This window comes from Drosophila persimilis, unplaced genomic scaffold (assembly GCF_003286085.1).
Source record: "Drosophila persimilis strain 14011-0111.01,24,50 unplaced genomic scaffold, DperRS2 tig00000000-arrow-pilon, whole genome shotgun sequence".
Lineage (NCBI taxonomy): Eukaryota > Metazoa > Arthropoda > Insecta > Diptera > Drosophilidae > Drosophila > Drosophila persimilis.
In genome coordinates, this window is record NW_020825288.1 from 16497134 (window position 1) to 16522214 (window position 25081).

The 25081-nt window shown below is 45.5% G+C and overlaps 6 protein-coding genes across 14 annotated transcripts; 3 read left to right on the forward strand and 3 right to left on the reverse strand.

The window, feature by feature from the left end:
- Nucleotides 1-1725: 1725 nt before the first annotated feature.
- Nucleotides 1726-9438, reverse strand: LOC6588386 (monocarboxylate transporter 10). Its single transcript, XM_002013916.2, has 6 exons — nt 9260-9438; nt 7780-8194; nt 3755-4119; nt 2906-3689; nt 2733-2840; nt 1726-2074 (listed from the first exon to the last, which is right to left on the reverse strand). The coding sequence occupies exons 2-6, from the start codon at nt 8147-8149 to the stop codon at nt 2040-2042; spliced, it is 1662 nt and encodes a 553-aa protein (XP_002013952.1). The 5' UTR covers nt 8150-8194; nt 9260-9438; the 3' UTR covers nt 1726-2039.
- A 607-nt stretch (nt 9439-10045) lies between these two features.
- On the reverse strand, nt 10046-11679 carry LOC6588572 (suppressor of fused homolog). Its single transcript, XM_002013917.2, has one exon. The coding sequence runs from the start codon at nt 11649-11651 to the stop codon at nt 10209-10211; it is 1443 nt and encodes a 480-aa protein (XP_002013953.1). The 5' UTR covers nt 11652-11679; the 3' UTR covers nt 10046-10208.
- Nucleotides 11680-12006: 327 nt separating this feature from the next.
- Nucleotides 12007-14481, forward strand: LOC6587678 (actin-related protein 1). The gene is made up of 5 exons (XM_002013918.2): nt 12007-12085; nt 12881-12945; nt 13017-13191; nt 13253-13951; nt 14011-14481. Exons 1-5 carry the CDS (start codon nt 12038-12040, stop codon nt 14152-14154), a joined length of 1131 nt encoding a protein of 376 aa, XP_002013954.1. The 5' UTR covers nt 12007-12037; the 3' UTR covers nt 14155-14481.
- On the reverse strand, nt 12255-12775 carry LOC6588430. The gene has a single exon (XM_002013919.2). The coding sequence runs from the start codon at nt 12753-12755 to the stop codon at nt 12384-12386; it is 372 nt and encodes a 123-aa protein (XP_002013955.1). The 5' UTR covers nt 12756-12775; the 3' UTR covers nt 12255-12383.
- Nucleotides 14482-14537: 56 nt separating the features above from the next.
- LOC6588311 (ninjurin-2) lies at nt 14538-16843 on the forward strand. 9 transcript variants are annotated; one of them, XM_026984524.1, is made up of 4 exons: nt 14538-14895; nt 15352-15375; nt 15694-15870; nt 16538-16842. In XM_026984524.1, the coding sequence occupies exons 1-4, from the start codon at nt 14851-14853 to the stop codon at nt 16739-16741; spliced, it is 450 nt and encodes a 149-aa protein (XP_026840325.1). In that variant the 5' UTR covers nt 14538-14850; the 3' UTR covers nt 16742-16842. The 9 variants fall into 9 exon arrangements, with proteins under 9 accessions (XP_026840325.1, XP_026840323.1, XP_026840328.1 ...); XM_026984522.1 differs by lacking the exon at nt 16538-16842 and adding an exon at nt 15935-16207; XM_026984523.1 differs by lacking the exon at nt 16538-16842 and adding an exon at nt 16214-16509 and having other exon boundaries at nt 14548-14895.
- Nucleotides 16844-16910: 67 nt separating this feature from the next.
- Nucleotides 16911-24815, forward strand: LOC6588194 (EH domain-containing protein 1). The gene is made up of 4 exons (XM_026984520.1): nt 16911-16951; nt 17913-19129; nt 23661-23834; nt 23899-24815. Exons 1-4 carry the CDS (start codon nt 16926-16928, stop codon nt 24102-24104), a joined length of 1623 nt encoding a protein of 540 aa, XP_026840321.1. The 5' UTR covers nt 16911-16925; the 3' UTR covers nt 24105-24815.
- Nucleotides 24816-25081: the final 266 nt, after the last annotated feature.

The window sequence follows — 25081 nt, forward strand, 5'->3', positions numbered from 1 at the left end:
ATGAAGCAACAATTCCATAATGGTCTAGACTCAATGGCTCTATAAATTCATACATATTAACTTCGAAACCTCTGGATAATCTTCATTATAGCCCATTTGCATCTGAAAACGGGGATATAAAACGAAGATATTCTGGCTAGAAGAACTATAAAAAAGTACGATTGCTGTAGAAACTACAGCTCGATGAGATTATATTGATTTACAATTGATTGAGTCCAATTCTGCAAAAATTGCACTATATTTTTAAAAATTTGTTCCGGATTGTTGATGCAGATCAGAAATATATATTCTACATGTTCTACACGGGTCTTACATGAATTTTACACGGCACTGTGCCGCCATCTGTGCACAGTACGGTACTGTCTTCCATATAGCTAATATTCGACGGAAGATATTGAGGGAATCGTCGTATTTGTTGAATCGGTAATGGCACCGTTGACAACATTTAAATCCTTGTCGCTCACATTCAAAAAAGTTAGATTTGGCGCGCACCACTCGTAACCAGACGATAGTATCGATAGCCGACTTGAATCGGGTAAAGACCTCTTTTACCCGATTGATTACCCGATTACCACACGCAAACATGTTGCTAATTCCATGCACACATACCCTGTGGGAAGTGGATGATATAGAATTGCGGAAATGTGTGTCATCCCAGGCTCTAATTAATGCAGAAACAAGTCAGTCTCTGGTTTAAACGATATTTTGCAGCTCATCGTCTGTCTACAGAGACAAAGAACTGGTACTGGGATCAGGATTTATATACAAACACCTAATCAAATGCATGAATAGACCAAAAAAATGCAATCTAAGACAAGGTCTTTACTAATTACGTTTGAAAGCAGGTTGGAAAACAGTATCTTTATATAATATTCACGAAATAAGGTATACCTGTGCCCACACTCTGGTTGACAAGAAATGAGTCTGCAAATACCAGCAACATTGACGTCACAACATGCGACTATTGAACATTTTCGTTGAAATCGTGTTTTTGTCAAAACAAAAAACATGCAAGTACTTAAAAGTAGTTAATCCAGATTAAAATTGTTTCAGCAATCATATAAAATTATCTGGGCAAAACTGAGAGATCTATATAGCTGGGAATATTCGACGGAAGAAAGAATAACCAAGAATTAGTCGTCATAACCGGTTCACAACAATGAGTCCCATTCCATACACACATACCCTGGGGGAAATGGATGGTATAGAACTTTTGGGGAGGAGAAAAGAAAAGGTGAAAAGACTCTGGACGAGTGTACCACTACCACAATGCCTTCTACAAGGACCCCAGGTCCGAAGTCCACAACACCCAAGAGGTCGAGTTTTTGGTGCGTTTTTGGTAAAGTGGTGTCTCCAATAGGTCTAATACACTATATTTACTTGGACTATTGGTTGATAATCTGGCAAATTATCGAAGAAGTCCCTCCAATTCGTTTGCTGTTTCTTTTGACGGACCTGAATATTTTAATGTATGGGGGTGTGCGAATTCTCACATTCTGCATGTGTAGGTATATATCCCTAACCAAATCTTTTTAATCGATTCAATTATATTTTGATCTGATCGTCTGGTGGGACTCAAAGTGCATGTAAATAATCCGGATATATTATGTGCGGACTGGCCCTGGCGATCAATCTCCAATTTCCATCTATCATAGCCTATATAGGCTTATTTTTAATTTTAGTTTATTGAGGAGCCCCTAGATAATGAAGACACGTCTTTCTATGTATCATTTATTTAAAAATTAGTAGATTAGTTTTATTTGGATTGCGAATTGCCTTAGCCTAAATATAGTATGCACGTATGAAGAAGGATACGAGAATCTGTACCTATATGTACATATATAGTGCACAAGTCTCTCCACCGATATGATGTGTGTTGAGGGTAAAAGGGTGTATACAAAATGAACACCATCGATTTTTGCGCTGGCTGAGCACTGTCTCCGATGAGGCGACTGCAGCTGTAAAATGGCAGAACTTTTCAAAAGTTTTTCGAAAGTTTTGTGGAATTTTGAGTTAGTGGACGACAACAGCGACTCTCTCTACGACGCCGATCCGTCGGTAACGGTGAGTTTCTCTGAAAGATTCACAGGACAATACAGTTGAATGTAATTTATCTTTACTCGATACATTGAATGCAGTGCAAGCTCCATGCGATGGCTTCTCTACAGTTCGGATTCAAAGAATTGGTTATTTACGTAAAGCATTTTATTTACAGAAGCTCTGGGTCGATGAGACTTAAGATCTAGAAAGCATTGGAAAACTCAACTACAGGTGGGTCTAGGAAGGGATGGGATTGGATGGGTGTGCGGCAAATGGATGGAAGCGTGTCTTAGTCATGCTATTCGAATAAAAAATAACTCTATTACCCTATGGAATAGTGTAAGCACAGTAAACAAATACGAGTGAGAGCACATCTACCAGTCAATAGCTATGGATATGCATATGAAATGGTGTGGGAGGACGGTCGGGTTAATAGACGGAATAGGTATAGCGACGCTTTTTGGTATCGGTTCCGTCTGTCAATGGCCTGGACATGCTCGACCCAGGGCCAAGAAGGACAGTGTGCGAGCAGCTGGGCAGGAGAGAGCCCGAGTTAGTATAAATCGAGCTACAGGGAGGATCGAGAACCGGGGTCTGGGCTGGGGCTGAGCCCAAGGCGGAGCGAGCAGTAATACTAGGCCGGCGCTGACCGAAGTCGTCGCTGGGAAGGCAAAGTGAAGCAGAGTACAAACCAGTTCCGTTGTCCACATGTCCATGTCCGTTGCTGAGGGCCGTCGGTGATACCCCATTAACGCCGTACGTGGCCGCCGCACCCATGAGAGGAGCGCTGGATTTGGTGCCTATGGAATAGATATCGTGGGTAAATATATATGTACATACTCTTCCGATTATGATAAGCTCTCACCACCCGTCAGATGATTTCCATTGCTGGCGATCTCAATGTCACCGTTAGGCAGTGCCACAGCTCGAAGCGGACTGGCGGCGTTGCTGTCATCCTTCACGCACTTGATGAGGAACAGCAGCGAAGAACCCACCAATGGGGGCAGTCCAGCCAATACAAATGGAACCGTGTATGATCCCGTGCCATCGAAGATCATACCGGCCACCGGTGGCCCCACGGTAAGGGGAATAGAGCTGAGTCCCAGGAGGAAGCCAATCGCCTGTGTGGCACCCGAGGGTCCACAGATCTCATAGGCAATCGGACCCAGCAGGGAGATGAAGCAGCCATCGAAGAGGCCCATAACCAGGGTGAAAGAGACCAGGACCACATATGAGTTGGTCAGAGGCAGCAGCAGAGTCACGACGCCAATGGATACCAGCGACAGCTGCTGCAGATACATGCGATTCACACCGGGCATGTCGGCAATGATGCCGAAGATCAGGCGTCCAATCCCGGACGTGATGCCAATGCACATGACCGGCAGGTTGACATCCTCGCCCGGGAATGTCGTCTTCACGAACTGCATCATATGGACGTAGGGCACAAAGTATCCGAACAGGGCCAGCGGTACGCAGAGAGCCCAGATAACGAAACGCTTGCGCTTCCAGATCTCCACGTTGACAATGGAGCGCAGAAAGAGGTTGATGCGCGACCTTCCTGGCTTCTTTTTGGGCGGATCCGGCGGTGGATGCAGCGGCTTGTACACGAAGGAACACACAATTATGAAGGCAGACATGAGACTCATAATCTGGAATGTGGAATTTTGAAAGTGCTCAAGTTCACTGGGAGAAATCTCTGGTCCGAACCACTCACCCTCAGCGTGGCCTCCAGGCCGTAGCCGCCCAGAAGACTGTCCAGGCAGGGCGGCAGTATCACAGTGAAGACGCTGGAGCCCGCAGTCACGAACCCGCTCACCTTGCCCAGGTACCGCTTGAAGTAGTGCCCCAGTATGGCAAGAGTTGGTGTGTAGGCCAGGGCCGCGCCAAGACCAAACATGATCCCATAGCTGAAGTACAGGGCACTGATGTTCTCGGTAAAGAACGAGGACAGCAACAGGCCCCCGGCCGAGAGAACTCCCCCAGCGAAGGTGGTCAGCCGAAGACCGATCTTGTCCGTCAGACAGCCGGCGACTGTGGAAAAGAGGAATGTGGTGCCAATGGCCAGGGAGCCAACGAGAGCTGAAATATGGAATCAAAATGTGAGAGGACATTCTAAAAGAAGATACAAATATATATATTCTGGCTAGATCGGTTATATTTCATTCACAGATAATCCTAAACTGTTTCATAGCTTTCTCAAATAAGATAATCTTTCTGATCTGTCGCTTTGTTGACCAACTGTCGGTTTGGCTGAGACAGACCACTTTCGTCTGACAAATCGAATCTCACGCATTTGCGGTTAATTGTGAAACGAGCCGGGCTCTAACATGTCTGGCAGTCAGCTACGATTCCACGTTTTTGCTTTCAGCTTCCAGGTGGATGATTGGATGGTAACTCGATCGCGCCCCACTTGGTGGGAATCGGAGGCTGTAGGCCTCTTGGGCCGTCTGTTTGTATGGGATGGGGATCCAGATTTAAATTTTTGTCCGCTCGACAATAATTTTCCGCTGAACTCTGCGAGCACAAGTGGGAAATCCAATCTAATTGTGGGCATCGAGTAAACACTTTCGTTTGTTCTACTTTGGCCGCTCAAATTGATATTCGATTGACAGAATCAGGTTAATTCTTTGTTCGCTTCTCATCCACAGCCGATCTAATGTCCGTCACAGCCGACCGAAGCCCCACTGCGCCGATGAGCAATTGTCATCATCATCATCAGCCGAACGAGTGCCCATTGTCCCAAAGTCCATCCGGACGGAGCCGCATAAAGCTCACTGCTCGAAATAGTTTAGGATTCCCAACATACTTGTAGTACAACTACTACTATCAAACACTAACTATATAGTACGTAGTTTTCAAAGTACCAGAATATAAATAACTTCATGTTGAAGTTCAAGCAAATTTCGTATCGCCAGTTCAGTTTATAAGATCATGTTAGACTGAATGTATTAAGTACTAAAAATCGACTTGCCCCACGCGTGCTACATAGGCGAAAAGCTTATCTCTAGTTCCGGTCAAATTCAAATATAAAGTTAATCTTTATGTTCTATTGTTAATTGCTTAGAACATGAAAATATAAATTATATATACAATTCTGAAGTTCATAAAATATTCTTATAGCATAAAGAATTTTAACAGCAACTAAAATTGCACTTTCTTTAAGAAGAATATTATTAACATCTATAATAGAATTTCACCTACTTTGGAGGATTTATAAATATTTATTGATCATTCGATATGACACCAATACCACAGAAAACAAAAACACAAGGCCTGCGGCTGACTTCCACATAAATATAATAATTCTTACAGTGCAAGCTCGATAGAAAGTTCTATTTAAATCCAAGGGTTTGTGGGTATTCTACTCTTTAGCAAATGTGATTGTATGACTGCTTCAGAGTCCAGCATTAGCAATTTCAATCTTTTAAAAGTGCGTATAACCAAGTATTCACTGTGAGTAGAAACAATCTGCCACTCGCCCAGTCAAGTGGAAGCTACTCGTATCTCGACAAAGGCAACAGTCAATGTCAATGCCACAGGCGAAGGCGATGGTGTGGCCGCTGTTCTGTTGCATGCCACCCCCAGCTCCCCCCCGCCGCTAGTCAATGGCATTGTGTCTGAGAGACAGTGAGATTACGAGAGAGCTGCGTAGAGAATTATTAGATAATAGCCTAGCGAATGCCTTCTTGAACAGAAGCCAAAAATCTAAAAAAGAAACCGAGTCGGAAGAGATTACATGAGATCTCTGGCGGCCGGCGGCCGGCGTCTAGCGATTGTCTGTGTGTGGGAAAGGGGAGGACTAGCCCAAATAAATCAGTGTATTTTTAGCACGCCTCATATTCAATGGGGACGACAGCTAGCAAACCCATTTCTCATGCCTTATCTGACGCAATATGCAACGGAATTGCATCGGATCTGGCCAATGATTTGTATGGATAATTGAATGATTGATCTTGACCTTTGCGAAAGTTCTCTGATATAAATAGATAAGCTACCGTTAAGTGATTGTAATGTGCCCATAGAAGTGTATAATTGACAATAGACTGACAATTAATTGACGAATAGAAACTGAGGTATTGGCAGTGGTAGTGGACCGAGACTGAAAAGCGATAAAAGTCGCAAAATATGGCACAACACCTCCTCGCAGAGCCGTGGACGGCTCAGGTTCGGATTACGTCAAGTTTTAATCATATTGCGGAACTAAAGCCAGTCAGCCGCTGCTTCTGCTACTGCATCTGCTGGGAGCTCCGGGCCCATGGCTGAGGAGGATCGCTGTCAAGCAGTCAAGCACTTGCTGGGCTTCGACGACAGCGGCAGCGCCAGCGCCAGCGGACCAAGTAACTGGGTCAGTGGCGGGTGCAAGAGTGTGCCTCTTGCCATTCTTGCCACTCTTGGCTGCATGCCGTTTGCCGTCTTTGTTTGCGGCTTTTGCCTTCTGCTTTCGGGCATCTGCCAGGCGCTACGCCCCTTCAAAGCGGTCCGGCGTCCGTGCCCCCAATGCATGAGCTCCACGCTGCGTATGCGTAATGCAGGCCGACAGCAAACCTTGACAAACACTCATAACCGATTTGAACTCTGCTCGACATTCCGCCAATCCAAACATGCGCACTGACACTTTAGGCCCAGGCCCATGCCCAGGTCCAGCTCGTTTTAACCAGACCTTTGTGGGTGTCTGTTTGACACGCAAAATTATTCCCTTTACATCGAGCAACTCAACTCTAGCCGACTCCAACAGACTTGACATCGCCCTCGCCCTGGCCGACGCCGGGTGTTGAATAATGCTTTGTGATCCAATCAACTTTTAGCAATTTAATTCACTTGATGTCGGCACTTTGGATTCCTATATCGTCATTCCTACTACGTACTACAACGTTTTATTGAACCCAGCAAAAACTGCACTAACAGCAACAACAGCAGCCGCCACGATGTGCGTTTGGGGGTAAAGTTGCACAGTCCGTTAGATTCGGAAATGATAAATATCATAGGTACTCGAATCAGGTCGGAAGAGCATGCTTACTGGGGGCATATGTGATGGCTCAAAATACAACGAGTGCACACGTTCTACACATGTCTGGATCAGTGTGCAGCGAACCATCGATTCGAAGAATGTTTATAAGGCAGAGCTCCCAAGATCGGACGATTATTGCAAATATCTGCCACAGGAACGATGTTCTTAACATAATCCAACCAAACTTCTAACATTTCTCTTTGTTTTGTGGCACACTTCATTTATTATCTACCTATTAAACTTATTAATATAATCCTATATTACCCGTATTCTCATTTCCAAATCTATCAGACATTCTATGGCTTGAGCATCTCTGAATAAATGCCTATAGAAATATTATTTTCAAAGCAAACCAAATACTTCCAAGGCTGAGCAATATATGAATCAATTTTTGGTTGCTTGAATAATAAAAATCAAAACCTAAGACCCCTCAGGGTGCTATCAAAGCCTACAAAATATATTTCACATTATATACATTGAGTACAATATGTAGGCTGACTATATAGCAGATAATGGCTTGAAAAACAACTGTCCAGTTCCCATCTAATCTCATTTGCGCTCTCCTTCTGCATAATTACAATCAACGCCAGAAATTTGTCATAAATTCAGAATCAATTTGCCGCTGGGCCATCTGTCGTGGAGTGAAGGGATTATGTCAGCAAATTGCTAGGTCTGTCTTGGGCCCAGCTCAAGACCCATCCGCACCACGCCCCCATGAGACTCGGACTCACCCGCTTTACTGGAGGCCTCCGGGTCACCCAGTGCTGTGAGGCGGTCGCTCAGCAGCGAGTGCAGCACGCCGTAGGTGTTGATGAAACCGAAAATGATGCCGTTGCAGAGGAAGGCACTGACCATGACGAGCCAGGCCCGGGCTCCGCCATCCGGCGGCTCCTTGCCGTGTATGTCTCGACAGCAGGGCGCCTCGATGTGTGTGCCGTTGGCCGCCCCGTTCCCATTCGCCAGGGACGGCGTCTTGACCAGGCTCCTGCCATTGGCATGCACCTGGCCATTGCTGGATGCCGGTGATATGTGTCCGTTGCTGGGCAGGATGCGACCATTCACCTGCTTCTGTGTCTCGTTCAGCGGCTCGTTCTCTGCCATGGCTGCGGGTCTTTCTCTTCCTGCTGGCTGTGGGCTGTTAGCTGACTGCAAATACGATCAAGTGGGTGTCAAGTATGCTGGGAGTACGTATAAATGTGCATCTTAATCAGTCATTGCATTGCACCCAAAATATTTATGCTGTTGACAGTCAACTGCCGAAATGCTATCGCTCCCAGCGCCGCCCCATTTGCAGGAAATTATCACAGACTGAGGGAATTGGCTAGCCAAATATTTGGACACGTTTATCTTTGTTTGCCAGTCCCGCCCGCTCAGGGAATTACAATTTACATTGCCAACAGTTCCAGAATCCAACTTAATGAGCAGACAAAGAAAGTATCTATATGTACGATCTAAAGAGGAGTAGCGGAAGGATATAGAAATATATCAGAAGTATAATGATGGATAATCTTGGAAACTGCAAGCCGCACAGGGGTACACTTTCGTGAGGAAAATGGAGCTACCAAGGATGTATCCTTTTTACCTAGTACTTAAACATTATTTAATTAGACAACAATCTAGCCTGAATCCAGATAATAGAATCTTTGAAATAGTCTTATATATAAAAAATGATTTTACTTTTTACGTTGGCTCTTCTCGATTTCAAGTGCATATATAATTTTAATTTTACAACGCCCAATATCTGGTCAGCAGCAGCATTATATCACATTCTTTGGGTTGAACAAAATTTAGATTGCATTACATGCGATAACAGAGTTACTCAATTTGCCGCATTCTAAAGATATGCATATGCATGCCCTTGCATAGTGCACGCCGGGGACAGTGCAAGTTTACGGTTCGCTGTGTACTCGAACGTTTCTTTCCCCCCATCACGGTGGGGCAGGCAGCCGAAAAAAACTGCCGAAAAGCGAAAATTCAATGTAATGCGAATTGCTCGGCAGAATAATAAAACCACATTGTTGCTCGGCTATCAAAGAAATTCGTACTATCGTGCACGTGTCTGTTTGAATATACGACGCACCGGCGGGCCGGCAGGCCACCCAAGGGGGCGTCACAACCGAAAACGAAGGTCACGTCACTTTTGCCATTATGCAACTGCCAGAGCAGGAGAGCGCCAGGACAGACAAACCCTGCGGAGGCATCTCTACGTACATGTTAGCCCGGATTTGCTCCAAACGTAAGATCCACTTCAAGATTCCGGCGAAGACACTAAGGAAAGCGCGCACTCAAACCGCCTGCCACTGGCCGAAGTGGTGTCGTGTGTCGGGACAGAGACAGAGACTGAGAGACCAATCAGCGAGCGAACCACACAACCGACCGCTTGCGTTGTCGGCAGCGGAATGAAGAAAAATTGAATTATTTTCCACGAGCTGGTTGCAAAAATGTTCACGACACTTCGGCGCGTTCTCTGGGGTAAACAAATTTCACCTAGGCAACCGACGAAGATGGGCACAAAAACAAGCGGGCGCTAAAAGCTCCACCAGTTCACAGCTCCCATCGGCTCTGGTCTGGCTCTGAGTGATAGATGGATAGAATGTCGGGTGTATAATTTTGGGCTGGCCCAGAAGCAAGAAGAATCCGTCTCCAAAGGCAGACAAATCACATGATCGACGGACAACCGGTGTCTATTCAATTTGGCCGCAACGGAATCGAAAAAGGCCTCTAATTGATCAATTCCCAGAATTAGAAACTGAAGCATCTCGGGTGGACCACAGAGGCCACTGCGCAGTGCCGTCAATTGGGAGGTGACGTTGACTTCGGCAACTCTAAAGTGGGCATATCCGTTGCCGTCAAAAGAAAACCCCGCGTCCGATGCTTCTTCACAGGCGCTCAACAAGTTGAACCCAACTGACTCATCCGGCGAATTGTTATGTTCCCTCCTGGCGCTGGCGCCGGCGCCGGCTCTTTAGCTGGATCAAAAGCACGTACAACAGTGGCTTCGGGTACGAGTATATGAATATATTTTGACTGGACTCCGGCTGGGAGCAAAGGCCGCATGTATTAGACACAAATATACAATATAAAACTTACGTGTTAGTGGAAGAAGATTTTTTTCAATTAAATTATCATAATAATACTAACTCCTAGTAGCTCGCCGGTTTCACATGCTCTGTGGAACTGCATCAAGGGACATGGCTGTGACTGAAGCTGAGGCTGTGACTCCTGGGGCTATGGGAAGAATGGACTCCGGTTGGTCCAGAATCAGCCTCAGGTTCTTGTCGGGCCAGTCGAACTGCAGGCGTTGTGTCAGCTCGGTGTTCTCGTCCAGATTTGCATTGCGGAAGTCATCCATCATGCGCGGCACGAGATCATTTGGTATAAGCACCTGAATCCAATAGCCCAAAACGCCGTATGGCTCATGGACGCTGACAGCGGCTCCTGTTACCGTCTCCGCTACCAGAGTCAGGGCCAGATGCTGCGCCTTGAAGGTGAAGTGCCGGCCGTGCCGTATGCGGTCCTTGATGGCCAGCAGCAAGTACTTGGCCACAGTTGGGGCCAAGGTAATTTCGATGCCATCCAGGGAAATGCAGTCCGGTGCCTGGGGCTGAAAGTCAAGGGGACAGGACTTGTGCAGGGAATTGCTGCTGAGGGACATCGATTGGGGAAAGCTCGGTTCCTCCCGCTTCATTTGTGACTCCGTCATCGGGCGGTTGTTCTCCTCGGTGGCACACCGTTCACTGAGGGACTGGAAATCGACCTCCTGCTTGACTATGGTCGGCTTCGTTTCCTTAAAAGTGAAATCTGCATTAATTCCAGCCAAGTCGGAGCCCTGCTTCTCGAGGTCGTCTTGCAGATTGATCAACGTCTCGGGGAACAGCTCAAACACACTCATTGTTCGTTCCATGTTTGTAACCAGCCACTCGCCGCCTGTCTGGATATCCTCGCGCAGGAAATTCAAAACTCCGCGCCCGTTCCAGCGCGAAGCTTGCTCCAGCTCGTGCTCAAAGACGCCAACAATCTGACAAAAGTCAACGGTGCCAAACGGTGTCTCGATGCAGCCCAGCTGAGGATCCTGTGCGACCAGCAGACTCTGCAGCATGGAGTTTTCGCTGCCATCCAGACTCTTGCGCCAGGGAATGTTGTCGCCAAAACACAAGCCGTTGCCCGTTTGGAAACAGTACCGGCCAATGGCCTGGAGCAGATTGGCTGGCCATGTGGGTGGCCGAAGGGGCTTCTCCGGACACTCCTGTTCCTGTTGCAGCTCAGCCTCCGTCTTTGCCAGCCGGAACGTCAGCTCAAATCCCATCCCCGACCGATGCGACTCCTCCTCCTGCAGATGGACACGCTCGTCGCCGTGCAGGTCGCTGAGCCCAAAACTGATGTAGTGCCAATGCGGGGGGACATTCTTCTCTGCATCTCCTTTGTTGTTGTACATACTGATGTAGTCCAGCGGATCCTGGCCTCCCAACCAGTACTTCAGCAGCGTGGTCACCTGCAGGGGATTCGGCTGGTCGGGATACACCTGGAAGAGGTGATCTATGATGGCCTTCAGCCCAGGAGGCGGCTTTACGTCCGGTTTTTTATCTAAATTTGATGCAGACATTGCATTAATAATATGAAACAACAATAATACTAGAGATGGGTGCAAAATATCGCTCCAGTGAATGGGTCACTGGGAGGGGACAAAAATAAATAGGTGTCACACAAAAGTAATATCCCTGTAGCAGTTTTTATATGCTTCATAAAGTATTATAATACATTTCTTAGCTATTTATGCTTCAATTCTCACAAATGCTCAAATTAGTTATCTCGATGATAATATATACGAGAGATAGCAGTGAGTAACAGTGACAAATATTCTTAAAAATATTTGCTACCCAGCTTGACAGGGCTGTTCGATAACGATAAACCAGCCTATCGTTCGACCACAAATATCTGCAACTAACTCTATTTATTAGAAAATTTTGCAAATTTTTATAAACGCACAAAATGGAGCCTTATGATGTCGTAGTAAACCAGCCCGTCGTCATAGATAACGTAAGTTCACAGTAATACATACAGCGTAGACCCTAGCGACGCCGTACTTGCAATTTCCTGCGATTTACAAACCAACAGTGACATCACCTGCCCGTCCCTTTGTCAGTAAGCTTTTTCAAGCCGTATTCAGATGGGGGCAACCATGACTAATGCGAGAAACATATTTGGACAACATAGGATTTTGTTTTATTTGCACAACTATGTACAATTTTGATTGCAAGTTCGTCATTAGCCTTTGACTCCACTGATTGTCTGCATGCATGTATTCTCACAAGTTTGTGTGTATGTGGCGGCTGCTTTATCGTACGAAGGACGTGTCAGTGAATCTGCTGTTGCGCCCCACCGTCTGGAAGCCCTTGCCCAAACTCATGTCCGTGCCATATTCAATGGGAAACATCTGCGGCCTATTATCGTCCTGAACCCATGTGATCGGCATATTCGTCATATCATTTTTTACACCGCGTCTTCCCGTGGATGTGAAGATCTTTGGACGTATCAATTTGTTCTGGGGGTCCCGGTAATAGTCCCTGTACTTCTGGCACTCCAAGTAGAATGAGTCCAGCCTATGCAGATCCTGGTCGTTTATAATCGACAGTTTTTTATTCATGGCAGCGAATCCAAGCGTTGTCTCCTTGCGTAATTTCTGGCAACTTTTCGACACATTCCACATGTCTGCTAATGGAACTCTGGAAAACATAGCAACTTACAAGAAAAAATAAAAGAAATAATCAAGAACTTGAATTTTATAGTTGATTGTGAACTGACTAATTTGAATAAACATATATCTGTTTCCAGGGCTCCGGTGTTATCAAAGCCGGCTTTGCTGGTGAGCACATTCCAAAATGCAGGTTCCCCAATTAGTGAGTACAAAAGAAAAGTCCAGTGCGAACGAGAACCAGAAAAAAATTAATTGATTTGTGTCTTCCCGTAGCATTGGCAGACCCAAGCATATTCGGGTAATGGCTGGTGCCCTGGAGGGCGACATATTCGTTGGTCCCAAGGCGGAGGAGCATCGCGGTCTGCTCAGCATACGGTATCCCATGGAGCACGGTATTGTGACGGACTGGAACGATATGGAGCGAATATGGAGTTACATTTATAGCAAAGTAAGATCCATTCAAGTCGGCTTTTGGCATACCAAGCTAAGCTTCACATCCATTTGTTTAGGAACAACTAGCCACCTTCACGGAAGATCATCCAGTACTACTCACAGAGGCTCCACTAAATCCACGCCGCAACCGTGAAAAGACTGCCGAATTCTTCTTTGAAAGCATCAATGCTCCTGCACTGTTTGTGTCAATGCAGGCGGTCCTCAGTCTGTATGCCACAGGAAGAGTGACTGGCGTCGTGCTGGACTCCGGTGACGGTGTGACGCATGCGGTTCCCATCTATGAGGGATTCGCCATGCCACACAGTATTATGCGTGTGGACATTGCCGGTCGGGATGTGACGCGGTACCTGAAGACACTCATACGCCGGGAGGGCTTCAACTTTCGGTCAACCGCCGAGTTTGAGATTGTGCGTTCGATCAAGGAGAAGGTCTGCTACTTGGCCACCAACCCGCAGAAGGAAGAAACTGTGGAGACGGAAAAGTTTGCATACAAACTGCCCGATGGCAAGACCTTTGAGATCGGACCCGCACGCTTCCGGGCCCCGGAGGTGCTCTTCCGTCCGGACCTGCTGGGCGAGGAGTGCGAGGGCATACACGACGTTCTAATGTACTCCATAGAAAAGTCGGATATGGATCTCAGGAAAATGCTCTACCAGAACATTGTGCTCTCGGGTGGTTCAACTCTATTCAAGGGATTCGGCGATCGGCTGCTGTCTGAACTGAGAAAGCATTCAGCCAAGGATCTGAAAATCAGGGTAACTATATCAAATTGACATGCAAAATGGCTGGTGCTGACGTGCCTTTTGTTCATTAGATTGCCGCCCCGCAAGAGCGTCTCTACTCCACATGGATGGGCGGCTCGATTCTGGCATCGCTTGATACCTTCAAGAAAATGTGGATATCGAAGCGGGAATACGAGGAAGAGGGCCACCGAGCCGTGCATAGAAAGACTTTTTAGTGTGTTTATTGACTTAAACGCTGTGTGTGAAAGGCTTATTAAAATCGATATCAAAACCCATGCGTCAGCTAACATCAAGTACCCGTAACCCGTACCCCCAGAGATTCGAAGCAAATTGTGTGTGTATGTCTTACGCATAAAAGGGCGCAAAGTATTTAAAATGCTATTTATTGAAACTGCTTCTCAGCCTAGAAAATAAAGTACTAAAATTTATAAAAACCCTCCAGCTATCCATTACCGATTACCAATTGGCCCTCCATTGATTGTTCCGACAGATCGGTGGTAGCGGCTCGCTGAAAATAAATCAATAAATCCCATTTTACGACACTGAGCTCCTGCAATTAGTCATGTTCCCGCGCGCCAAGCCAAGTCGAGGCAGAAACGCTCTCTCGCTACCGCGAGCAAAGAGAGCTCGCGTGCTCCAGTGGCTTCGCGGCGGGCACTCTCTTAGCTGGGAATCATTTCAGTTGGCTTTCAGTTGTTTAATCGTTTGGTTGTGTCGCCAGCCGTCTCCACGACAACGACGCTTCAGGTTTCCACAATTAGAGAAGACAATGAAATGAAACCCCGAACAGCTCGAATTGAAATGAATTTTGAGCTTTGTTGAATCAAGTGCACACCCGACAAAGGTGCAACGTTGTGTGACCGAAAACCAACAAAAAGCAATTTGAAAGCGAAACCAAATAAAAAATCAGAATGGCTCAGGTTGTGGCTGGGGATGAGCGGGTCAACGAAACTGAGGTAAGTCTACAAATATTCCGTTGCTATTACGCATAAATCTCACTCACACACTCGGCCTTGATCTTCCACACATTCCTGTTTATAAATAATTTATACATTTTTGTCTGTTCGAGGCTTGGAATGAGCCACCACATCCCATCTCCATTGGAATCCCGGCCATAGTAATTGTCATTCTATTCTGCTGTTGCGGTTGTTGTTGTCTTTGTTCCGACTGTTGCCATTCGTGTTGCAATTAAATATGATGTATGATATACACGACTCGTTTGCCTCATGCACCTTAAATTCTGAACTGACTGACAAACTGTGCGAAAAGTTTTCCAACTTCCGTCTGCTGTTTGCTTTCCCATATTGATTTTCTAATTTAAACACCAATGATAGGTCTTATCCTTGGTGTATCATATAAAAAACAATCATTTGTATGTAATTTGTAGTATGTTACACCTTCTTCCTTTGCAGAAATCCGTCAAATATGCCTGGCAGGTAATTCAGAATTAACTTCGACTTCGAAGAAATCCATCCTTGCTCCCAATGTTGTCCCCCTTTTGGTTAATTATTTTGAGTAGATGATGTTCGATGTTCTCTGTTATCAGCACAGCACACGACTCGCCAGAAATTGCAAAGATAACGCATAACTATTGAATCGATCTACCAGATCTATCAGTCGTCAGTCTGAATTCAGCACTTGCTCTGACGAAATGGTATCGTTCTTCGACAATGTATCTATCTATCCTTCATGTTACACACTTAGTAGTTTATACGCTTACGGTTGTAATTATAGTAAACTCCTAATCATTTTAGATGAAAGCCATGGACGCCAATCGGTATGCGACGAAGAAGACGATCGCCCAGGGCATGCTGGACATAGCACTGCTGACTGCCAATGCCTCCCAGTTGAAGTACATCCTCCAGGTGGGGGAACAGCATCAGTTTTACAAGCTGATGCTGATTCTCATCAGTCTGTCGATCGTGATGCAGGTGAGTTGTCGCTTTTCCTGCTCGGCATGGGGTAGTAACGGCCTCGTTCTTCACATGTCCTTAGATACTGTCGGGTGTCCTAAGCTTGTCGCTGAGTTTGTTGAGGGACTGCCGACTCCACCAGCCAGAGTTTCACCAATCGGCCAATGTTATTAATCATGTTCGCACTGCATTTGCGTTTTTCACAACGATGCTAAATCTCTTTATCTCGGCCTTTGATAGTCGTCTGCCCCCGCCGCAAGGCGATCTCCTGAATAACGTGAATTAGAGGGGGCCAATAAACACCTTTAGATTGATAGAAAATAGCTTGATTTTTAACAATCTCATTATCCATTTTTGACAGCTATTGGTTGGAATTCTGTTTGTGGCCATCGGCGGTCTCAACATCAATCGGCAGAAAGATCAGACGGCGGCGGTCATCTTGAACGATATCATATTGGTGGTGATATTCGTGATATCCGTTCTGAATGTAATTATTTCGGGTTTCGGCATTGAGTACTCGTCACAGCCGCTTAGACTTCTAGAACCGCATGCAAAGACACCTTAGAACTAAGAAAAATCCAACGATTAACTTGTAACATATTCAAACCATGTACTCTTTAAGATTTATAAGCAAATAAATATATTGACAGATATGTATTTCAAACTTCTTTACCTTTACACGCAGGTGGCGGCTGGAATTTTGCTAGTCATTCAATCCCTTATCAGTATTCACAATTCGAAGGATCGATCTATTGGTTTCACCCTCAACCATTTTGTAGATGCCTTCATATTCTTCTCCGTGTTCTGTGACGTTATGAAGATGAATTTCGGCCTTGACCCGGCAATACCTCTGCAAAACAAAGACGACGTTGAGGTTTTTAAACCATAAATTACTTTTAATCTGCGTAGGCTTACTTTCAAATTGTCATACCTGGCACTTTATAAATAACTATATTTTGTATCATTGAAATTCTCCGAGTTTTTGGGATTCCGCATATTTTAAAGATCAAGTCTTTTTGGATATTACTCATTATTCGTATAATATTAAAATAACTTTAAGGGCGGCTCTTCCGATGTCACGCCTTGAATCAGGAGATGGGTGAGCATAAGAGTTTTAAATACGCGCTCTCTTCCTTAATTGTCCCTACCAAACATAAATAATTATGCCATTCGGAGAAGATATATCCCCGTAGCACTAACTATACAAGCGAATTTGCTGCACACGGTCACAGGGTCCCATGTAATTAATTAGTAATTTGTATTAATTTATATACAAAAATTTAATTCACATTAAACAATAATAAAATAGTCCACATATGCCAGAAATCGTAGAACTTATACACGCAGAGTGTGAGAACACGTGTGCAGAAATCCTAATATATACCCATGCACACAAAATACGTATACCCATCCATTAAAATACGTTAGAGCATAAACAAAACAAATAATTTCAAGCACCCTGGGAGCGTACGCAGCAAATTCGTTTGCGATTTATTCGTTGTGACCACTGTATGTTAAATGTCTATCGATGTTTTCAAAGATAAGCCGCGATAGCTTCTTTTAAGGAGAGGGCTCTCTGTATATCTAGATTTACTTTGAATATCGTGGTTACATTGGCCGGTGGAACCATTAGATATAGCTTCGGGACATGGCTGATAGTAGAAAAAAAACAGATTGTCATAATAGAGAGTTATTCCAATCCATACCTACGATAGTTGCGATAGATTTCGCATCAGTATGATGTGGCCCGCCACTAGAAAACCATCGATAGTATCGAACGTGGCCAGAAAATGACAATTGTTGCACCACTAATTTATACATTTTGAGTCCAAAAATAATACGTACGCGCCCGTGAATCATAGCCGCCAGCAGCCAGGCCAGCCAGCCCCTCGTCCAGCGCACATAAATATAGTGTACATACAGATATATAAAAAATATTCGCGTAAATATTACACGTACTGTCGTCGTGTCGTGGCCAACCCCTGGATCCTATCTGTGCGCGCGACCCCGCATTATATTATTAGTTACTAATTGTTATTTCTGTGCACCAAAATGTTCAGTTTTCTGAAGCGCGAGCAGAAAAACCAGGAGGTGGTGGAAAATGTGATTGGCGAGCTGAAAAAGATCTATCGGAGCAAGCTGCTGCCCCTGGAGGAGCACTACCAGTTCCATGACTTTCACTCGCCCAAGCTGGAGGATCCGGACTTCGATGCGAAGCCAATGATACTGCTGGTGGGGCAGTACTCCACGGGCAAGACGACCTTCATTCGATACCTGTTGGAGCGAGACTTTCCCGGTATTCGGATTGGTCCAGAGCCCACCACAGATCGCTTCATTGCCGTGATGTACGACGACAAGGAGGGAGTCATACCCGGCAATGCCCTGGTGGTGGATCCCAAGAAACAGTTCCGTCCTCTCTCCAAGTACGGCAATGCGTTCCTCAATCGTTTCCAGTGCTCCAGCGTGGCCTCGCCGGTGCTGAATGCCATCTCCATCGTGGACACGCCCGGCATCTTGTCCGGCGAGAAGCAGCGCATCGACCGAGGCTACGACTTCACGGGGGTGCTGGAGTGGTTCGCGGAGCGCGTCGATCGGATCATCCTGCTGTTCGATGCCCACAAACTGGACATCTCCGACGAGTTCCGGCGCTCGATCGAGGCCCTCAAGGGCCACGACGACAAGATTCGCATCATCCTCAACAAGGCGGACATGATCGATCACCAGCAGCTGATGCGGGTCTATGGAGCGCTCATGTGGTCCCTGGGCAAAGTGCTGCAGACGCCGGAGGTGGCCCGCGTCTACATTGGCTCGTTCTGGGACCAGCCGCTGCGGTTTGATTCCAACCGCCGCCTGTTCGAGGATGAGGAACAGGATCTCTTCCGCGACCTGCAATCCCTGCCCCGCAACGCTGCCCTGCGCAAGCTGAACGATCTGATCAAGAGGGCGCGCCTGGCCAAGGTGCACGCCTTCATCATCGCCGAACTGCGCAAGGACATGCCGTCGGTGTTTGGCAAGGACAGCAAGAAGAAGGATCTGATCAAGAACCTGGGCCAGGTCTACGATCGCATTCAGCGCGAGCATTCGATATCGCCCGGCGACTTCCCAGACATTAAGAAAATGCAGGATGTCCTGCAGCATCAGGACTTTACCAAGTTCCACTCACTGAAGCCCCATCTCCTGGACATTGTCGACAACATGCTGGCCAAGGACATAGCGCGACTAATGGAAATGATACCCCAGGAGGAGATGACTCTCGTCAACGAACCGATCGTTAAGGGTAAGTGCCCCAGTCATCCATTCCCGGATTCCCGTTTTCCGATTCCCGATAATTTGCAGTTCGAGCAAAGTACAGCACAGCACTCATTTAGCCTCCACTTTATCACATTCGTCACGCTTTAATTATCGCACTCTCTCTGGTGGGATTGCCCCCTTTCCTTTCCCTGCGATATATGCGATATATGGGATATACTCGCATGTTTCATAGAAAATATGTAAATGTCGTGAGATTTCCACAAGAATTTCACTGGTGTTTTTCCTTTCCCATAAGGCAAGGCAAGAGATTGCGCGTGCGCGAATGTTGTAGAGACAGAAAGAAATACCCCAAGTTAACCCAGTTAGCAAATAGTATGCCAAATTGCAATGGAAAACAAGTTTTGTTGCCAGAGAGACAGATACAGAGATACTTTAGAGACGGAGAGGAGAGACAGAGGTACACTGAGAGTTAGAGCTGTGTCTGATGGATACATGAACATCAGTCGAGAAAAGCCTCCCAAAAATGGGCATTTAAACACTCACTTTCCCGTGTACAAGTATGCTCATCTTCCGAGAGTTTTCCCTGGCCCACATCCACATCGCAGCTTCCTATTTCTGTTTTGCTCGGTTATGCAATGTCTCGCATACGTCTATATATACGTATGTATATACGTTTTTTATATTCCTATACGAATGTGTCCGTGCCTACTATATAAACAAAGCGATAAGCGCCCTCCCCAGAAACTGATAAGCAGCATAGACTCTGCTTTCGCGTCTAGGTGACACTCACGCACTTTTTTTTTGCTCTGTGCAAAACTAAATAGAACGAAACCCTCCATCCCCCCAGTGCCACCGCGTTGGTGGGGGGTGGGGGGAGGGAAGCAAAAAGTGCACAGAGACACGTATAAGTATTCCCCATCATATCTTGCTCAAATAATGCAAAGCGATAAGCATTTAGTTGATGACTTGAGACTAGGCGAGGAGTACTGCGTGCATATGGGGCGTGGCACTCGCCCAATAATTATCAAAACAGGCCGCCGCTTTCGTCATTTCCTTTCCCCCTTGTTCCTTTCATTGATAACAGAGCAACCTACTGGCTGCCACATGATGTAAGCATTGGAAAATATCGATGGTAGCGCAAGGCTGTTGTCGGTTCTAACTGGAGTCCGACTGGCGGGCGGTGCATGACTCATCCGAAAACTAGGCGTACAGTTCGAGCACGATAAATATTTTACACTTGAGAGAGCGCCCCAGTGTTTGTATCAGATCTGATGGCAGCACCAGCGGCCAGACGCATCCAGGCAACCATGACGCCTATGACCACGCATTCCCATTCCCCATTCGAACTAAAACGCCCAGCAAAAACACCAACTAAACGGGTGAAAGAGACGAAGAGCAGCTATGTTTTAATCAGAAACCAGACGCCTTGGCCTGCGTACTTAAGAGGCGGCTATAGTTCTATTATACACATGAGCAATCAAATATTTTATTGAAAGGTAATTCCATTTGAAGCAAGCAAGCGAGCTGGCGACCGGTTTACTTTCGACCTGTGAACTTTGGTGTGTGTGCAGTGTGTGGGGCAGGCACCAGCCACCAGCCACCAGCCAACAGTTACAAACAGTTCAGGCGTAGAGTTCAAGGCCTAATTACACTTTCCACAGCTGGTTAGAGAGCACCTGTTCGTGTTCTCCCCATGAATGCGTTAGTGAGGCCAGTAGGCCAGTCGGAAAGTGGTTTGTTTTCCCCAACCTTATCGCGTTGCCAGGCACTGTTATACCTACAAAGGTAGACACATATAGACCCAGCAGTATAAAGAGTCTTCTGTTAGATAAAAATCAATGTAAGGCCAAGTCAGCATGCCATCATCGTTTCGTTCTCTTATCATTACTGCCGGGTTCTAGCCACCTTAAAAAACGGAAAAAACTGAAAAAACTGAAAAAACTTTTGTAGCCATGTCTGCTCTAATTTCCGTTTATCTGTTAAGCAAATACGGGTCTAATCGTATGAAATTAAGTAATATTTATGAGACAGTGGACACTGGCACGGCAGAAATTTGTGTATACCCAAAAATAAAACCACAAATGGCTGGGCTACCTTTTGTCTGAGTTGCTTACTTTTATATGCAACTAAATAGGAGGGAGAAACGATAATAAATAATTGCTTAAAAGGCATTGCAATTAAAAAAGAATAGTACTTATTATAATGCGGAATACAGCCTGCCTTTTAGGAGATGATATGGTCTTATAGAAATGATTGTTTGCTGCATTAAGTCCCAGTGCGTCAAGCTGCTCAAACAAACCCCCAGATCGAGACCCACACCCAGATCCGCTCCCAGTTCCAGCTCCCTGGAACGCCGAACCGGTTAGTGCCAGATGTACATATGTACGTGCCTATGTACATATGTATTTATGTACTTTTGATGGCGTTGGCAACCTGAGGCCGCGTATCAATTGGCCACTCTCCGAAAGCTGACTCGGGGCGTGTGGCATTAAGTGGATCATCCTCTGTCTAATGCGCAGAGCGACAGAAAGAAAGACGCTCGGGCGGAGGCGCTTGCATAGCAAACGAACTACAACTAAGTGCAGGAAGAAAGCATTTACCCGAGAGTTATTCCACAATAATATGGCCATTGTCTGTGGCGAAACTGAGATCTGCCAGTGTGGGGCTGATCTTTTCTGTTTGCCTGGGTCTGGGGGCCACTTGAGTGGGTGAGGGGCGATTTAATTCAACTATTAGCGCGCTTCTCATGACCTTGTGCATTGGAATCTATGCGAATGCCAAAAAAAGTCCAAAAATGATCAACTGATGTCATGGGATGATTATTTCTGATTTCTGACTGAATGTGAACTGTTCATGTGTCATGCTCTCTCATCGATTGCCTTCTGCCCTCTCTGTCATCGAAATTACTTAATGTTGCTCCCCACTCACACACACACACACACACACACACCCAAGCACTCGCATACTCACATGCAGATTCACATAAACATTCACTCGCAGAGTGTGAATGAACTCCTTGTGTATTATTACACCCAGAGACGAAGGCGTCGCGTTGCCAAAGGGAGCCAAGAATGCCTGATAAAACGAATCACGATCAAACAGCACGAAATCAAAGTCAAGAACGCATGAACTCTAATTTATTTCTAAATAAATGTCTTCGTTGTGTGTGTGGATCTCTGGCTCTCTCTCTCTCTCTCATTTAATGTATTGTTCGATTTTCCGTGCATTTCCGTTGCTTTGTTTTTGGGCACAAGTATTTCAATTACACAGCAAACAAGAAAGAGAGCGATAAAGAGGCAAACGACAGTGTTTGCTGATAGTTTCTGTCCACCCATAGAATAGTAATCACACATTCATTACATTCAAAACTGATCATGTTCCTATGACGATAAGGGGTTCGTCTTTAATTTGAGTCATTCTCCCCGACACCTGCTTACACCTCTGCTTATGATGGCAGGGGGGGGCATCACATGTTTAGCAATATGTCGCTAAATAGTTTATACACACACACTCATGACACGATCTTGCAGAAATAAGTTGTTCGCTTGCTTTCGTTCGTTCGTTCGTTTTTCGTTTTCGCCATTGGCACACTAATTTGTTGTAGTTTTGAGTTGATTTTTCCATGTCCCGAGCCGACTGTATACGCCCTGCTTTGTCACCCACTGTCGCACTGGGGAGATCAACGCGGAGATCTTCCATTGAACCCTTTGAAAATGTTCGTTCCCCGCTCTGTCAACGTTCTTTCTCTCTTTCTTGCATACCAAAAAGTGGACTCAGACGAGGATTTCGATCTGGCTGACGAGCCCGATAATGTCCTGAGCCCCAGCTCCCAGAGAGCACTGTTTGCGGATCGCTTTGATCGCTGGCTGCAGAACCTGCGCCAGCAGCAGCACCGGTTGTTCAGCAGTTGTACTAGTAGGGTGGGCCATGTCGAGAACGATAAAGAGATCGAGCCAGCAGCCGAGCCACAATCAGAGCCAGAGACAGAGCCAGAGACAGAACCAGAACCAGAGAAGGAGCCAAATCCAGACCCTGAGGCAGGTTCAGAGCAGAAGGCAAAAGAAGAGCCAGTGCCAGAGGCAAATCCAGAGGCAGAGGCAGAGACAGGGACAGACATGGATGTAAGCACACACCTAGTTGTAGATCGTGGGGCCAGCAGCCTTCTCAATTCCAGTGTCTGACAACAAGACGCCGCAAATAAATTGAGCAACAGATCAAAAGTGGCAACTTCAAATAATGCAATGAAATGCCACTTGGCCGCATGCACCGCATGCAATCTCAATTGGTCGTCTGAATGCAGCATTCAGGGGCAATTGTTTGCTGTTAATGTAGGTAGGCAAAGTACGTTCTTAAGTCGGTCAGTCGGACCTCAATTGAAGCCAAAACGATCTGAAGGTTTTAATTGCTTCAAATTGAATGTACGAGTACGTGCACGGCGACGCACCGATCAGCTTAGACTACTTGCTTAATTAGTGCAAATTTATGTAGCCAGTCCCTCCTCCCCAGACATGGATAGAACACGACCGAGCTGAAATAAACTTTTCTTTGGATTGCAGGTGGTGCCTTCGAGGGTGTCATCGACGACCACGTCTCACCGTTCGGCTACATGAAGGGCGAGGGCATAGATGCTGGCTACGGAGAACACGAATGGATTTGCAACAAGGAGAAATCACGCACAGACACCATCTTCAACGGTCTTAATCCGGTCGATGGCAAAATATCCGGTGCAAGTAAGTAGACTCGAGTGCCAATCCTTTCGGATGTTTTCTAATTGGGTCCTTTCTTCAATTACAGCTGCCAAGCAGGAGCTTATCAAATCGAAACTACCCAACTCGGTGCTTAGTAAAATCTGGAAACTGTCCGATGTCGATGGGGATGGCTTCCTGGACTCTGAGGAATTTGCGCTGGCTTTGCACTTAATCAATGTCAAGCTGGAAGGCTGTGAGCTACCCACAGTATTGCCGGAACACTTAGTACCACCGTCGAAGCGTTATGCCTAAATACATACCCTGTAATATAAAACACACATACCGTACACACACACATCAATCGAACACGGCGGCCAGCCGGCCAACTCCCAAGATGCATGCACTCTGTTCGATTTCTGCCTTTTTATATGTACTATACTCGTACTCGTAATCGTACTCGCATACAACTGCGTCAACTGCTGGGTATTAAAACACACACACACACACACAAACAAACAAATGTCAATGCAAGCATTGCAAAAGAAAAAAAAATAAAAAAATATCTATCATAGATTCACAGAATTTAAGCAATGCCTACATCACATGCATATTTTTGAACAATCGACTGTAATGCAATGTAACGAAAGGATCGGATCGCATCAATACGATCTAGTAGAATTATACAAGAGAACTGTGTGAATATACCCCCAACACCATGTCGTTGTTGACTTAAGGAAAATATAATGAAGTGAGGAATAGAATTGTTCAATGCCAATAAAAACGCATGAAGTTACCGTGTAATCAATATTTAGGTTAAATGTCGATTGTGCAGCAGCTTGGAAGGTTTTCTAATTTTGCAACTGAACCACTTTTGATATACAATGAAAATATTTTATATAGAAATATACAATTCTAGAATGTGGGCCAATTATTTGCAATCTGATTTGTGCTTTGGAAATGCTCCCCCACTCATCTCCTCTGCAATAGGAATGAAGAATGTTGTGCAATTTAAATATTTGTTTATTAAATTAAATTATTTAGCAAACTAAATTTATTTAATTTAGTAAATTCTTGAATTATATTAAATGTTAAATTAAAACTGATTGATAAATTGTAAAAAACTTAAATAAAATGAATAATTTTTAATATGCTCGTTCTTAAGTTATTGCATCCCTGATTCCCAAAAATGTTCCTATGCAGTAAAACAATTCTCCGTAATGCTTAGATCGGATCAAATTGAGAAGATAATAGCTTAGGGTTCTGCGTTTTGTTTTTCTTGCATCTTCAAA